Below are 16,332 nucleotides of genomic sequence, written 5' to 3'. Positions count from 1 at the left end.
CCTCTGTAAACGCGTAAAATACGTCAAGTAGTTCAGCGATCGCATGGAAAAAGTCGCAGAACTGAAAACGCGCTTCCCATATCTGTCCATCGTCCTAGAATCCTTATTAGGAGGATGGACAGCAGAAGAGGAGTCTGACATGTCCTTCTTAGTGGCTGCCGCCACCACCATAGTATCCACTGGAACACCCTTGGTAAGAAAACTCTTGTCCTGGGGGGCTGTTATAAACTTATTCGGTCTGCGGGGAACTGGTTCCACCGTGTCAGGTGTCTCCCAAGCCCTACGTGCTATCAAGTCCATAAGTTCATCAAAGGGAGGGGTCACCCAGGAGGTAGAAGGTAGAGCCCCAAAATGCCTTCAGCAATACTGATTCATCCACCGAAGGATTAAGTGGCTGCCAATCTCCCCTCTGTTTTAGGATCTCCAGGATGTCCGCAAAGGAGACATCCTCCGAGGGGGACCGTGGGGACCCTTCTGCTTCATCTAAATCTGTATCTGATGTAAGAGATTCCTGTGGGGAATCTATGTGCCTCCTCTTGCACAGTCTTTTCCTTGGTACTTCTTCAGATGGGGCTTCTGGAGAAGCGTCCGAGGAACCGGGAGCACCCTCTGGGGGCAGCTGAGGCATTGGGTCTCGACGCTTTGTAGGAGCCGAGGATACAGAAGTCGAACGAGGGCCCTTGGGGGGGGGGGGGGGGAATCCGATGAGATATGTGCCTGTTTCGACAAGACCTTCCTCATGGCGTCGAAGGCACCGGTACCCGGATCCGAAGACCTTCCTGGTTTCGGGAAACCAGGAACAATCCCCGAGATCGGGGGTGCGGGCTCCGACCCAGAGGACAGTGCTGAACTAATCTGAGCCGAGGCTCCTAGGGGGAGAGTCGGTACCAACAGCTCGGTTCGACTGTCCGCCCCGGAACCCAGGAACGACAGTCTGCTCCGGGACCCCTCGATCCGTTCCGAGGGTGTCGAGGTCAACGGTACCGAAAGCACGGCTGTAGGCTTCGGTATCGATGGTTCTACCATCATCGGAACTTCGACTCTCGGCTCCGAAGACTCGACAGGTCTCGGAGGAGGAGCAGTAGATGACCCAGGGAGGGCTTCGAGTTTCGAAACCAGCTGGGACGAAACTTCGATCAATTTGGAAAGGGCAGAGTTCTCCATTAACTTCTGTATCACTCGATCCACATCCGAATCAGATAAGGGTCTTGAAGAGCAGGTCGAAGAGGCCGAAGTCTTCACCGAGTGAAGGATCGATGGCGGCGGAACCTCCGAGACCGGCTCCAAGACCGGAGTCTCGATCAAAGATATACATTCGACAGCCGACTCCGAAGTCTGTGGAGCCGGTGTCCGAATCTTAATGGAGGTGCTCGGAGCCGATGACTTTGGCTCCAACACTCTCGAAGACTTGGATACCAATTCAGCCTTGTCAAGGGCCTCCTGAAATTCGTGTTTTAATAAACCCCTGTCTACTAACTTCCTGCGCCTCTCCATCATGACCCTCCCACTGAAGGAATGACAAATAGAACAGTCCTCCTGTAAGTGGAGAGGGCCAAGACAGTAGATGCAGGAAGAGTGGTTATCCGTGATGGACATTTTCTGTCCGCATTGACATTTCTTGAAGCCTGATTTTTGTTTCTCAGACATGTTATAATACCCAGACATATATATATATAAACAGCTGAAAATTTAAAGGTATGTATATAACACACACACAAAAAAGACTAAGGACTTAAGCCTTTCCTAAAGAAAAAACACCTGTTAAACTGACAGGATAATAGGCCTAAAAAATTGCCTTTAGAAAACTTTATAAAAAAAATAATAATAATAGTAATAATAACACTCCCACTACAACTACACTAGTAAAAGACTAATATATAGTTATCAAATATCTACACTAATTAAAGTTAAGTTAGAGAAAACTTCAAAAAACTGAAAAACTTTACACTGGCCCAAGCTTCCTGCGATGCATCTGCTGTCGCGGCAAACTAGATCTGAGGATTAGCACTAGGTGATTGTGGGATAGGACTGTGCCTCGAGCTTTCTCAAGATGCAGAGCTATAGAAGTGGCCGTCTCTGAGCCGAGGATCGGCTCCGAACCCATGCGTAAGAACAAACGGCGAGATTGAACAATTTCACATTAGGGTATATGAGCATGCTGCAGACATCAAAAATTGTGAAAAGACTAATGCTTTATTTTCACAAAGTAATACAAAGCATGGGTTTAATTTTATAGTTTTAGATCAAATAACAAATGATCTAATTTTAGCTAAGAGCGAATTAAAGTGGCAAAACAGATTAGATGCTACATGTTTCCCTGGCTTAATTGACTCTGTCTCTATTTCTTCTATTTTAAGTTAAAACATCTAGCCAATTGATTAATAATTGTAGTGAGTGATTTTTTTTTTCAATTATTTTTTAATTGGTTTAATTGGTATGAGATTTGGTGGGGTCATGTGATTTTTTTTTTTATTGTATTTAAATGTTTCTTTGTGTGTTCACATTAGTTCTGATTAAGTTCCAGTGAGTGTCAAAAGGAATGAAACCACTTAACTGAGTTTTAATAAATGTATTTTTGATAGAATTTTGCTTCCAGTTGCTTATTCAGCACTACAGAAGTTTTTTTTCAGTTTACTTACCATAGCTTACTGATTGGTACATTCTGCAGGGAAAATGTCCTTTATCACTGGAGAGCCATGGAAAAGGGTTCCAAATATAATAAAATGAGAGCGGTCTTGATAATAATACCTAATTAAAACCACATCTTCACAATACTATCAATATTCATTGCTTTTCTACTCACTGTTCTTATAAGTCCTGATGAAAGAGAAAAAGTACAGTTGTGTACACTTACCATAAATGTAGATGTTCGAGTGTATTCACTGTTGCAGTCATTACATTTGGATAATCTGCTGGCAGGTTGCCTCAGTCGGCCTGAATTCCAAAGTCTTGGGTCCTGGGTTGGTTGCTGTCTTCTCTTCCATGACATCAGTTCGTCAGGGGTATAAAATATGCAGCTGACGCCATTTTCTTTAGTTTTTCTTGCCCCCAATGTCAGGTGCCCCCAAAAAGGTAGCAATATTATATATATTTGTAAATATGCATGCATCAGTATAAACTTTTCCTTCATCTACAAGCAAATACACCACATAGTTTGCAGAAGAAAGAGAAGGAAAGAGAAACTGTAGAACGACAGGGGGATGGGCGGGAGGGTAACCTGGACTGGAACAGTGAATACACTCGAACATCTACATTTATGGTAAGTGTACACAACTGTACTATGTTCTTCATGCTTCACTTCTGCAGTTATAACATTTGGGTAGAATCCCAAAGCTATGGTTGGGAGGCTGGAGCTAAACAGCATAAGGTGAGGCTATAAGGCCCTGCAGCACTGCAGTGGCAAAGCCTGCCCTGGACTTAGAGTAGAGAGGCAAATGGTAATGCTTTGTAAAGGTGTGAACAGAACTCCAGGTAGCAGCCTCTAGAATGTCCTTGGTTGGTACTCCTCTGAGAAAGGCTGCTGAAGTAGCTGCAGCTCTGGTGGAGTGAGACCTAATGCCCTTGGGCACAGGTTTGCTATGGTGCAAGTAGCAGAAATGGATGCAATGGCTTATCCACTTAGAAACTGTCTGCTTTGAAATAGCCTTTCCTTCTAATCCTGGACATATGACACTAGTAATTGCTCAGTTTTTCTTAGAGCTTTAGTCTTGCTCAAGTAGAATCTTAGCTGCCTGTGTACATCCAAGGAATGCAGAATTCTCTCCCCTTTGTTCTGGGGATTTGGATAAAATTTTGGCAGATGAATTGTTTGGTTAAGAGCCACACTGGAAATGACCTTAGGCATAAAAGTAGTTTTTGTCCTCAGAGACACCCTGCCTGGGTAAAATATGATAAAAGGCTCTACAGCCATGAGGGCCTGTAGCTCTGAAACTCTTCTTGCTGAAGTAATTGCTAGTAGCAAAGCTGTCTTCCATAAGAACTTTATATTAGCGGTAGCAGCTGGTTCAAATGGAGGCAGGGTGAGCTTTTCCAACACATAACTGAGGTCCCATGCAGGTAATGGTGATCTTCTAGGAGGCCTTAAATTTTTGGCTCCTCTAAGATACTGCTTTAGTAAAGGATGAGAAAAGATTGGTGGTTCTGTGTTGTAATGAGCCGAAATGGCAGAGGCATGGATTTTGATTGATGAGAAAGATATGCCTTTGTCAAGCATCTCAGTTAAGTATTGCAATATCTGAGGAATCTGTGGTTCTGCTGTATCAGTTCCTTGTGCTTGATTCCAAGCACAGAATCTCTTCCATTTGTCAGCATAAGATTTTCTAGTACTAGGCTTTCTGGCTTCCAAAATGACATCCATCACTGCTTTACTGAGAGGTGTCGTTTGTATTACAGGATTAGCCATGCGGCCAGGTTCAGAGTCTATAGTTGATTGTGCAGGATCTGATTGTTTTGCTGGGACAGTAGTTGTGGTTTTTGAGGCAAGGTCTAGGCTGGGTATTGAGACAAGTTTCTTAGGACTGGGTACCAGTATTGGCGGGGCCAGTCCGGGGCAATTAATATCATCTTTGGTTTCTCTTGCCTGACCTTTAGGGGGACCTTGGGTAAAAGAGGCAGAGGAGGAAAGGCGTAAACTGATTGGTTTTTCCAACTGAAGTATAGGGCGTCCACTTTCCATGCTTGTCTGTGATAAATACTTGTACAGAATCTTTTCAGTTGATGATTTTGAGGAGAGGCAAATAGATCTATGTCTGGGCTCCCCCATTTCCCTGTTATCATGCTGAAGACTTGTGGGTTTAGTTTCCACTCGTGAGGATCCATAAGGTTTCTGCTTAAATCATCTGCCAGAGTGTTTTGTTTTCCTGGCAGGAATTGAGCTTGTAGATGTATTTGGTAGGTCAAAGCTGTGTTCCACAGTGCCATGGCTAATCTGCAAAAGGGGTAAGTGTGTATGCCCCCCTTGCTTGTTTGCATACCACATGACTGTGGTGTTGTCCATCTTTATCAGCTGTTGTCCTGGATGAAGCAAGTCCTTGAAGGCTGTTAGGGCATTTTGAACAGCTAGCGTCTCTTTCTGGTTGATATGTAGATGCATTTGATTTGGTGCCCATATGCCCTGAATGCATCTTCCTGCCATGTGGGCCCCCCAGGCATAATCTGAAGCGTCTGTTGTCAAGGTTTGGCTGGCAGGAGGTAGAGTCAAGTGCCGTCCCATGTTTTGGTGGCAGGCCTTTGCCCACCATAGAAACTCCTGTTGCAGGCAGGGAATGAGAGGAATCATTGTTTCCAGACTGTGTGAATATTGACTCCATAAACTTTTTAGGTACCATTGAAGTTTCCTCACATGCAGTCTTGCATATGGAATTAGTAGGATGCAGGATGCCATGAAGCCCAGAGCCTGCAGAATTCGTCTTGCAGAAGACTGGGTTTTTATTGCCATCAGTTTGAAGTAAGTAGTCAGTTGCCTTTGTTTGTCTGGTGCGAGGTAAGCCATCTGGGCAGTTGTATTCAAGCTTGCACCCAGGAATGTTATCGTTTGAGTGGGTACCAGTTGTGATTTCCTTTCATTTATTGTGTACCCTAGGCATGTTAGAAGCCTTTTCACAAATGCCAGGTGTCGTAGAAGTGTGTCCTTGTTCTCTGCTTGAATGAGACAGTCGCCCAAGTAAGGGTATATTTGCATACTTTTTCGTCTGCAAAATGCAATTACTGGTGCCAGGCACTTTGTAAAGACCCTGGTCAGAGAATTGGTAATGCATTAAACCAGCCTTGAATCTGAGGTATCTTCTGCAGGACTGCCTTATTGGCACATGCAGGTATGCCTATTTCAGGTCTAAAGTCACCAGCCAAGCATTCTTGCCCAGCATGGGCAGAAGCTGTTGCAAAGTGAGCATGTTGAATTTTGGAATGTCCAGGTATGCGTTTAAAAATCAATAAATCCAGTATTGGCCGCCAGACTTTGTCCTTTTCTGGGTACCAAGAACAGTCTTGAGTAAAAACCTTGTCCTTTTTCCTGTTCTGGTACTGTCTGAATGGCCCCCATATCCATGAGGGACGTAACCTGTTTCTGTGCCTCTGCCCATTGATTTTTTGGCAGATCTGGCCAACCATTTGTCATTGGCAGTGTGTGGAAATGGAATCTGTATCCCTGTGATACGATGTTTAGTACCAACTTGTCCTGGGTTATTAACTGCCAATTTTGAGCAAAAAGTGCTAATTTTCCCCCTATGGGTGCTGCCAAAATATAAGTGCTTGGTGTAGGCAGAGAGAAGTCATTGGGATTGCTTTCTGTATGTTTGCGCTTTATCTCCTCCATATTTGGAGGTGGATGCGCCCCATTGCTTTGACCTGTATGAGTCCTGAGCCTGGTACCTGGAACCCTTAGGGTGTCTGGATTTGCCTCTTTCTGCTCTGTCTGACACAGGAAAGGACCAATTTTTTGTAGGCCAGTGTCTACTGAATCTTGGTGGCTGCACTTGTAAGAAATATTTAACAGTTTGCATAGACTTAGCCTTATCTTCCATTTTCTTTAAAGCCTCTTCTTCCTTAATACCAAACAGAGAATCATGCTGTAAAGGTGTATCTAACAATTTAGCTTTAACATGATCAGGCAAATTTTGTTCCTTTAACCAGGCATGCCTCCTAATCACAGATCCAGTAACTGCAGCCCTGCAGGAGGCCTCTAAAGAATCAAAACCACATTGCAAAGTATGCTTTCCAACTTGTTCAGCTGCATGCAATAATTCCTGCAATTCTTTATTTTCTGCACATTCTGAAATCAACATAATTTCTGTTTCAGCAATCCCATAACATGTTGCTAGTACTTAAGCATATGAAATTGACAGTTTAAGGCCCTAATTGCCAAGGTTGCAGATGTATAAACTTTTTTTCCCCATCTGTCCAGTGCCCTAGAATCTCTGTCGGGGGGGGTAGGGTTTTTTGCTGTTGAGGTCTTAACTCCCTTTGGACCCTGTGAAATAGTTTCAGGATCAGCAGCAGGGTTTCTAAATAAATATTATGTGAGTCGGGGACTCTGTAATATCTGTCTGGCTTACTGGGAGCCGGAGGTAAGGAGTCAGGGGTTAAACTTGACTCCGAAAACACATCATCCACAATGTCTAAAACAGGGGGAATGGCTAAAGGCTTGTGCTAAGGGAGAAGAAGAAAATCCCCGAGCCTCTTTTTTGATTCTGAGAAGTCCTGACTCCCAGTGAAAATGCTCCCTCAAAGTATGCAAAGTTTCTCCAAATGAATAATCCTCAGGAGGAGATGCAGATGGAATAGACTCCTCAGCATCAGAATCCTCATAGGAGGTATAGATAATTCCTGATCAGAAGAGGAATCAGAAAAAATAGAAACCTGATCTGAAGATTCATAATCAGTGTCTTGCCTAGGCCTTTTATATGGAGGGGGATGGGTACCCCTGATCAAGGTAATAAGGTCTTCAGCCTTTTTGATCATCTGTTTTTTAGGCATAGAGGCCTGTGCACGTGGCTCATGCATCAGTGTTTTAGGTTTAGAAGTTGCTTTTGTCTTTGGTTTTGCAGCTGTAATCGGTTTGATGTACAAATGTTGATGTCTGAATACAACCTCAGAAGCCGGTGCCTGCTCAGCGGCTCCAGACCCATCTGAGGGAGGTATATCCGTCGGTCCAATACCTTGGGTATCTTGCAGCATGCCGGACTCCACATGGCTGTCGGTAGAGGCCTGCGACTCGAAGGTAGCGGGTATCAGGGGCTGCGAAGGCACCTCACTGAGTACCAGTGAACCGGCGACTGGCTTAGGAGAAGCTTTGTCGTCTGTTTTGGATCTCGACTGCCTTTCTTGGTCCTTTTCTTTGCATTTTTTATGTACTCCGGTAGTCAAATTGCTATCCAATGACATTTCTGGGTAGTTCAATCTGTTTCCAAAATACTTTGATGCAAAAATATACTGACGCTTAATAGTGCGTTGGTTAAATCTAGCACAAAACCGACAGCCAGGCAAGGTTTTGATCAGGGCCTAGGCAAGGAATACAGTATAAATGGAAATCCTTATGAGGTATTTGCTTCCCACAAGTAATACAATTATTAACTTTTTCTGACATTGGTAAAAAGCAAGAAAAAAGTTTCCCCAACGGGGTACTTAGCTTTAGTGAAGACTTCGGTTCTGAAACTCAAACTCGAATATTTCAGTAGTCGGCCAACCGGCACTTGCGAAATGCTTCTGCTTCGGGCACCGCGCGGCAAGAAAGACTAAAGAAAATTGCATCAGCTGCATGTTTTATACCCCTGACAACCTGACGTCATGGAAGAGAAGACAGCAACCGACGCAGGACCCAAGACTTCGGAATTCAGGCCAACTGAGGGCAACCTGCCAGCAGATTACCCAAATGTAATGACTGCAACAGTGAAACACGAAGAACATCTGTGATGGGTGTTTCTGCTAAGCCATACTGTAATCATATTTCAAATAAAATTTAAAAATTTCCTTTTCAAACTATAGCTGTATTTTTATGCTTCTTTGAATGTGACTACACAGTAATGCACATGTAACATAGCAGTCTTACCTATGCACTGAATGGTGAAGGCACACGTACTCCAGCCCATTACTGGGACCCTGGGATCTGCTTCATTGGGCACAATTTCTAATCCTACTCGATACGCTGCTGTTGCAAATACAGTAAGCATTTCCTGAATACTGGTAGAGTACACCGTGCTGCAAATCAAATATAAAAAAAACTTTGTTTCAGATAATGTAAATGAGGATATTCTCAAATGCAATGAAAAGCATAACTGCCAAAAAAGATGCATTTTCTCCCTTATTCAATACTTTTGAGAGAAATAAGTCTAGAATACTGCTGTCGGTGGCTGCAAAACAGTTGTTAAAAGTGATATTCTGCAAAAGAAAAATATTACTTAGGTTCTACGTCACAGCAACAAAACATGAAAAGAAAACAGTCTGTATATATTTAGCTCCACTCACATTCAAAGCCTCATCATCATCTCTTCATATCCCCTACATTCTTTCATCCACTGCTCTGGCAAAGAATGCATCTAATTAACTAACTTACAAACTAAGCAAACTTCTAACTACTCCATCCATAAAATTATATTACCGACATGAAGAAGAAAATGTTACATAGTTAAGTGTCATAATTCTAGATCCAAAGCAAATTAGCTAGCATGGTCTTGCTCAGTTAGAAAACAGAGCTAAAAAATGGAGCCTTTTCAGAAAAAAAATCCTCACACCATGTCCTCTGCAGCTCAGCCTTAAATTAAAAGCCCCCTCCCACAAAATATACTAGGTCCTCCTCAGAAATGACCAAATTAAATTTTTTTCAGTTCTTTAAATGGCTACCAAAAATAAAAGACCAGAATAGATAAGTAGCCTATAAATGAAAAACTAAACCTCTTCTACAAGTTTACAATCTATATAGTGTTTGGTAAAACTAAATTGTTTCCGGACAAGAGGCTTTTTTTATTGCTCTCGGTCTCTCTTGCAGAAATTTATGAATTAAACTAATTTAAGATCACATTACTGTTAGGTAGGTGCAGTATTGTACCCAGGTGGGGTGGAGGGAGCAGCTGCCTCAGGCCCAAAATTAAGGGATAAGACTGGCATCTCAGAAGAGTTGCCCTTGGGTGTGAGCACAGTACTGGCATTCATTTACACAGACACAGTCCGTATCATAGTTGTTTAAATGAATGTCTGTAGATGTGTTAGTAACTGCTGCAGAAAGGGGCTAACAGAACATCTTTGCTACAGATTTGCCGTTAAAAGTACTTCATTTTTTGATCCTCACTTTGTAACAGGCCTTTTTTGTTTTCTTTGGTCTCAATTTGGAATAAAGGGGTTGCCAGTGTGAGAAGTACCCATAGCACCAACTGAACTACCTACAGCTGTGTGTAGGGTACAGGTAATGGTGCATACACAAGATGCACAGGAAAAAAATTGCAATGGCTTAGGAAGAGTTCATCACCAGCACAGAAGATTTTTTTCCCCACAAAGTCCCAGTAACTTTGCTTGTTAAAGATATAGCGGGATGCAGATGAATATACAGTCATTTTTGCATACTACAAACATAAGTGGGCCAATATTACCCAACTTCTTTCAGGAACTTCAGTTTCTGGGAGGGAAAAGTCTAACAAGTAAAGAAATTGAATCCTCTAACCTCTGACCTTTGAAGGTTGAAGGATCTTGCCAGGTCTCCTTTGGACTGCAGCCACAATTCAGACTTTCTCCAAGTCTCACTGGTAACAGCAGCAACCATGTTGTTGTGAGGAGAATGTGGGGAAATCAGAATGGATCATGCTGTATTATTTGTGGAGGCACAGTGAGGTCCAAGGGTTTCACCATCCCTCTTTTCCCCCATTCCATCTAGGCTCCCATAAACTTAGGAACATCAAGGAATCTCCATTGTCTGTGGTTGGTATAGAGAGATTCCACTGAAAAGTTAATATGTTTTCTGTCACACACATGCTTCTTCCCCTTACTGAGTGTGGAGATGGGTTCAAAATAAGAAGAGCTGGTATCAGGTATTCTGTGGTGATCCCGCCTACAGCCCTCCGATCCCCTGTCGCACAGCCAAGAAAACCAGGAGTCAAAGAGAAGATGGTTGAGACTGTCCCAGCTGCAGGTGCCAAACAGTCTGCAATGCTGACATGGAAGTCTACATCAAAGCTGTACACCAGGTAAAGGCTACTGTGTCTAAGTGCTCAAGATCAGCAAAGACACTTACACTAATGATGATAAGCTTGATACAAATTGGTCAACACAGGATATCAACCCTAAGAAACTCATAAGGCTTCCATCTAGCACCAAGGACCTGAGACTCAAAGACTGAGACATCACAGATCTGGAACAGTACTTAGAGGATCAATACTGATGCTGGTCCCAGTGGTTTACCCCAAGTCCAAGGTCCAGAAGAGTAGTTGGTATTCACCTCCATGAGCACCAAAGCTATCGACACCAATAGCATGGTCAACCTGGAAGGTACCAATGCATTAGTCTGTGGCTGCAACACTGAAACCACTGCAGGTGTCAACACTTCTGCTTCTGTCAGTGTCAATTCTAACACCCGCAGGGTGCTAACTGGTCTTATCAGAGCCATCAATGAGGCATGGCACTGATATGGGGAGATTGTAAAAGGAGTTCAAAGATGACACACACCTACTCTCCCTGGCATCACAGGAGGAAAATATGATGGCTATCACGATCTGTGCCTTCAAAAGAGATCTTCTCAAAGTCTAAACTGACCAATGAATATAGACTACAGAAGGAATGGAATGACTGGGAAGATCTGTTCAGTGACCTTGTAGAATGAGACCTAGAAGGCACACACTTATCAAGTTCCACTTCACAAGAAGAGGTGATACTGTCCTGAAAACCTCACAGACTGAACCTACACAAAGTGACTGGCAATTTAAAATCATCACTAGAAGAAACAACTCTAGCAGAGCCATCCAAGTTCTGTTTCCTTAAAAGAAATAGAAGGACTCTGTAGAATAACAGAGATTTTGTCCCTTCATCCCTACACCAACGTGACTACTTTCTTTAGTCTTCTCCTTATCACTTACAGGATCAGAAGACCAATACATACCTTAGACTCCTGAAGAGACCAACATCTGAGAGGTCACTGAGTAGGAAACCCATCTCTGGAACTGAACCTGACATGGGCTTGAGACTATAGAGAATTAATTTTTTAATGCGAGTGTCCTTTCATCTAACACTTTAAAATGTCACAATTGTAATCTAAATGCCCTGAACATTGGCAATCCACACACACAGCAAATTCCTTTCTTGAGATGGGAATTTACAGCTGTATGGATCACATTTTTGAAGCCTAATGTCCTAGCCTCCACAACTATGATCAAAACTCTTACATACACAGCACCTAATTTAACTGGAAGCTGAAAGATGCAATTGACCATAGATCACAAAGCACTACACAGATAATGCCGTACGTTGCAATGGCTCAAAAACTAATAAATGGAGAAGAGAAACCATAAACAAGTGCAAAAGTTAGAACAAATCCTTGTTAATTAATCAAGCATAAGGCTTACTAAAGGAGGAACAGCAGTGTAGAGTGAAATGAGCCAGTGAAAAAATCACTAAGCCTGGAGGATGATAGACAAGTTTCTATTGAAAAAAGTCTGATCTGACCCTTAAACCGAAATCAACAAACAAGCAGTCCTAAACAGGATGAAAGCATTTGCTTCTGCATTTTTTTTTCTACAGAGAAACAACTTTGAGCCTGTGGCCATTTCTCTGCTGCAAACTCTAAGTGGCAAAGAGGTATGAAGATTCTGTTAGGCTGCAAAATGCTATGGGTAAAAAATGTTACAGCCTGGGAATGCTTCAGATACCATGCTGCCTAAAGCCTTGTAGCCTTAATCCTACTGGTTGAAAAAGGACCTGATCATGACAGAACGAAAAACACTGAAGTGCACACAACTTTGTCAAAATAAAGGCAATCTTCTCATGTTTCCAGAAAGCTTCCCTTAGTTTAGGAAACCATCTAGGTTCAGCAATCACCAGAGACTCGCTACAGACTCCAAGCCAGGGATACTAGAAAGAGGTCCCCGATGATGCCACCATGAAAAGGTATACAAGGAGATCCCTCTCCCATAAGACTTCCTCAATGATGGCTAGTATCTTGGTAAATGCTCTATGTACAAAGCAGAAACCATAGGACACCAATCTCAATGGACAGTAGTGCCCTCCAGATTAAACCAAAGGAGCCTACTGATGTTTAAGATAATGTTTGTCATGTTTAGCAAAAAACTGTGGCAGAAGGACAAAGTACTAAAAGTGGGAGAAAGCAAAGTGTTTGTGGAGAATGATTACTCATTGTACACCTGGCAGAAGAAGAGTAAATGTATTTCACTATTCAGAGAATGTTGAGAAGCAGGCATGAGATTCAAACTGCTGTACCCAGCTATCTTCAAATATTCTTCCTTGGAGAGACAAACTAATTTTTTGATGAAGTACATGCTAAGGAGGAAATACAAAAGTTTGTCCAAAAAAGTGAGCTGTGAAACAGAAGGAGATTCTGTTTGTTTTGTTCATTTGGTAATAAAAGATCACAGACAGACTGTGCCAGTGAAACCTTTTCCAATGTTTCAATGAAAAGTGCTAGAGAAAAGGAAAGGAGCACGAGAGCTGACCAGAAGAACTGAGAGCAAGATGGAACTGAGGCAGAGACAGGATTTGGAAGATGGAGATGAACAGGAATAAAACCAGTAACTTAGAAACTGACAATGTGGGATAACAAAGCAATAATTACATTTGTGAAATATGGCAGAACAAGAAAATATGGAAATACTGGACCTTTTTGGACTTGTGGAGGAGTATATGCCCTACTTCATGTCATTAACATTTGGAAAAATACTTATGGGAGGGGAAGTGGAGGGAGAAAGTTAACTAAGTAAACCAGTTTTTTTCTTAATACTACTATTTTCATAGTGTATGATTTTCTTTCCATAATATAAAGTAACATTTTCTCAGCTCTTTTTAAAGTGCAGTGGGGATACTATTGTAATCAGGTGATCCTGCTTTTTTTTCTTTCCCTTCTCTCTTTCTCCTTGTTCAATTTTAAGAAGTGTAGGCACTGCAATGTAAAAAAAAATCGTTAAAAGGGCATGACAAAATAAAAATGAATGTGATGTTTCTCATTCTTGCATGGGAGAGTGACTGGATTAAGGCCCTTAACTTGATCTAGTCAAAGGTTTTTAGAGAAATCAAGTGAAAGAAAAAATATTGAATATTTATGACTTCTCTTCGACCAAATAAATGCATGTTTAGTAGCAATTCTGTAACTGGCCCTCATGTCTCCATGGAGACAATCTGATAAAGAGAAATTGGCTACAATGTGAGAGTGAAACTGGCTAGAAAAAAAAAAGAGAAATTGGCTAGGAGTAATGTTGTCTGAAAGCATTCAGGTATTTTCCCAACTGGGAACTGACCTATAAAGATAAGACAAAACCAGATAGCACTTAGTAGAAACACAGGCTGCACCCTGTGTCTTAGCTTGGATAATCTTTCTTTCAGGTTAGCTCAAGTCTATAAGTGTGGCTCTCCGTTTGGGACATTTGTAACTATTAGAAGGGAAAGCAACAATATTTGAAGATGTACATTGTTTTGTGTGTAAGTACTAAGTCAATCGGTTTTACAGGGCTATTGGGTATGCTTTTTTTTATTTTTGAGGTCTTTCAATAAAACAAAAACATTTGTAAGATGGGGCATAGGGTCAAATAGATATGGCAAGAAACAGCTGTATAACAGTGTATGCATGTAACAGAAAACTGGAACTAGACATTTAACAAAAATGCTGTTACAAACATTGTGAATAACAACTTTTTAATACAATGATGCTTTCTGTAATGTCTTTAAATGTCAGTGGTCTGACAGAGAAATAGCTATGCTACAGGAGACACATTTGGAAAGAACTGAACATCTGAATTTGATAAAGAAAGGTTTTCAGGATGGTTATGCATCAGAATAACTGGGAAAAAAGAAATGAGGAGTACTTATATTAACTGTAAGATAAGCTCCACTGGTGATAGGAGAAGATAAAGATAGTAATGGTAGATTTGTAATACTAAGGGGTTACTGTCAAGGGAGGAGGATTACATTGACATGTATTTATATTCCACCTAAAACTGCTATAATGCAGCTTAAGAAAATTCTAGGAGAAATAATCAGCTTTCAGCAAGGAATATTACTTATAGGTGGGAAATGGAATTTGATTTGCAGCAGTGAAGATGTGTCTGGGGGCCCAGGAAAGAAAGCATAACAAAGGAGGGTAGACTTTTAAAGAAATTTATGAAAATGTTTGGCATGAAAGATGTGAATTGCGTACTAGGAGTTCAGAGTGAATTTACATATTCTTCCCCAAGATACAAAAACTGTGACAGGCTAGACAGAATTCACATTTTGCAGGAACATGTGCATTTAATTGAAGGTCTTGATATGCACCCAATAACTATATGAGATCATGCACCGATAACTAAATTACTAAAATAAAAACACAGCGTAATGAAATAAAAATGAGACACTGGCACTTGCCTATCTGCTGAAAAGAGAAGGATTTAAGGAATGAGTAGTGGAAATTATTCATGAGCTATTAGAGAAGACAGAAATTTCTTCAGAAAATATAGATAAAGAGTGGGATAAAATTAAGTGGAGTTTAAAAATAGCGTGGATATAAAAGAAAGGGTGATATGCTTAAGAAGCAACAAGAATTACTTACAGGGATTGACAAATCAAAGTATTGCAGAATAAGAGGAATTTCACAGAACAAGGGGAAGAGCAAATGCATTAGTTTAGAAAGATTGCTGTTAAGCAACTGTTTTTGATAACTCTACATACATCACAAAAACTTTTAGCACAACTACTCAGGCAACAGAAAGAAGAAAGTGCTGTCGTCAAGCTTATGGAGCCAACAACAAGGAAGGTAACAAGAGATCCTATAGAGGTATTAAAAATATTTCAGAAATTCTATGAAGTCTGTAGAAAACAGAGAAATATTGACATCAAGAAAAGGTACAAATGGAAATGATTATGGAAGAATTAAATATGCCAAGGTTAAAGGTAGATGATGCTCAATTACTCACATGATAGGAGGAGACAAAATAAAAATGGTGATATATAACCAAGCTACAGTAAGTCCCCAGGAATAGATGGTATTCCTGTGGAACATTGGAAGCTAAGAGGGAAAAAACTGATAGAGATCTGGAAGGTTTTAACAGTATTTTAAGAGAAGTACAAACATCCTGGAAGAAAGTGATGGTAGCTCTAATACCTAAAGAGGGTAAAGATCCATCAGATCTAGCTTCATATAGGCCTATTTCAATACTAAACCATGATCATAAAGTGTTTTGTCTATAATGGCTAAAAGAATGACAAAAGTCATGCCAAAATTGATAGATATGGATAAATGTGGGTTTGTGAAGGGGAGGCAAACATTTGACAACATTAACAGAACACTGATGATCCAGAGGGAAGCAGAATGCAAGAAAATACCACTGTTGTTGGTGGGTCTTGATACAGAGAAAGTATTTGACAGAGTAAGCTTTGACTTTATGAGCATGGCAATAGAAGCATTTATATTCCCTGATAAAATTATAAGGATGATTACGAGGATATATGAGGGATCAGATGTTACAACTGAAGTGGTTGGGGACCTCTCTAATAATTTCTGTGTGAACACAGGAACAAGGGAGGGATGTCCTCTTTCCCCTTTGTCATTTGCATTATATTTAGAACCACTGGCAAAGAAAATGAGGGACTCAGAAATTCAATGAAATAATTGGTATGGTAGCCAAGAAAAGCTGGCTTTATCTGCAGATTATA

General features: G+C 41.3%; 1 protein-coding gene across 1 annotated transcript in view; it reads right to left on the bottom strand.

Annotated features, from left to right (window-relative positions):
- The window catches only part of UBR1 (ubiquitin protein ligase E3 component n-recognin 1), a gene marked incomplete in the record, with an annotated part of 4,571,807 nt that overhangs the window by 1,220,771 nt on the left and 3,334,704 nt on the right, over nt 1–16,332 (bottom strand). Inside the window, 1 exon segment of the mRNA XM_044074213.1 lies at nt 8,546–8,694. Within this exon segment, the coding sequence (XP_043930148.1) occupies nt 8,546–8,694 (149 nt within the window).

The sequence above is a fragment of the Protopterus annectens genome, chromosome 6.part0 (genome assembly GCF_019279795.1).
Source record: "Protopterus annectens isolate FY-2018-M chromosome 6.part0, PAN1.0, whole genome shotgun sequence".
NCBI classification, from domain to species: Eukaryota; Metazoa; Chordata; order Ceratodontiformes; family Protopteridae; genus Protopterus; species Protopterus annectens.
Note: the sequence above shows the minus strand (reverse complement) of the source record. Positions and strands in the feature narration are given on the sequence as shown.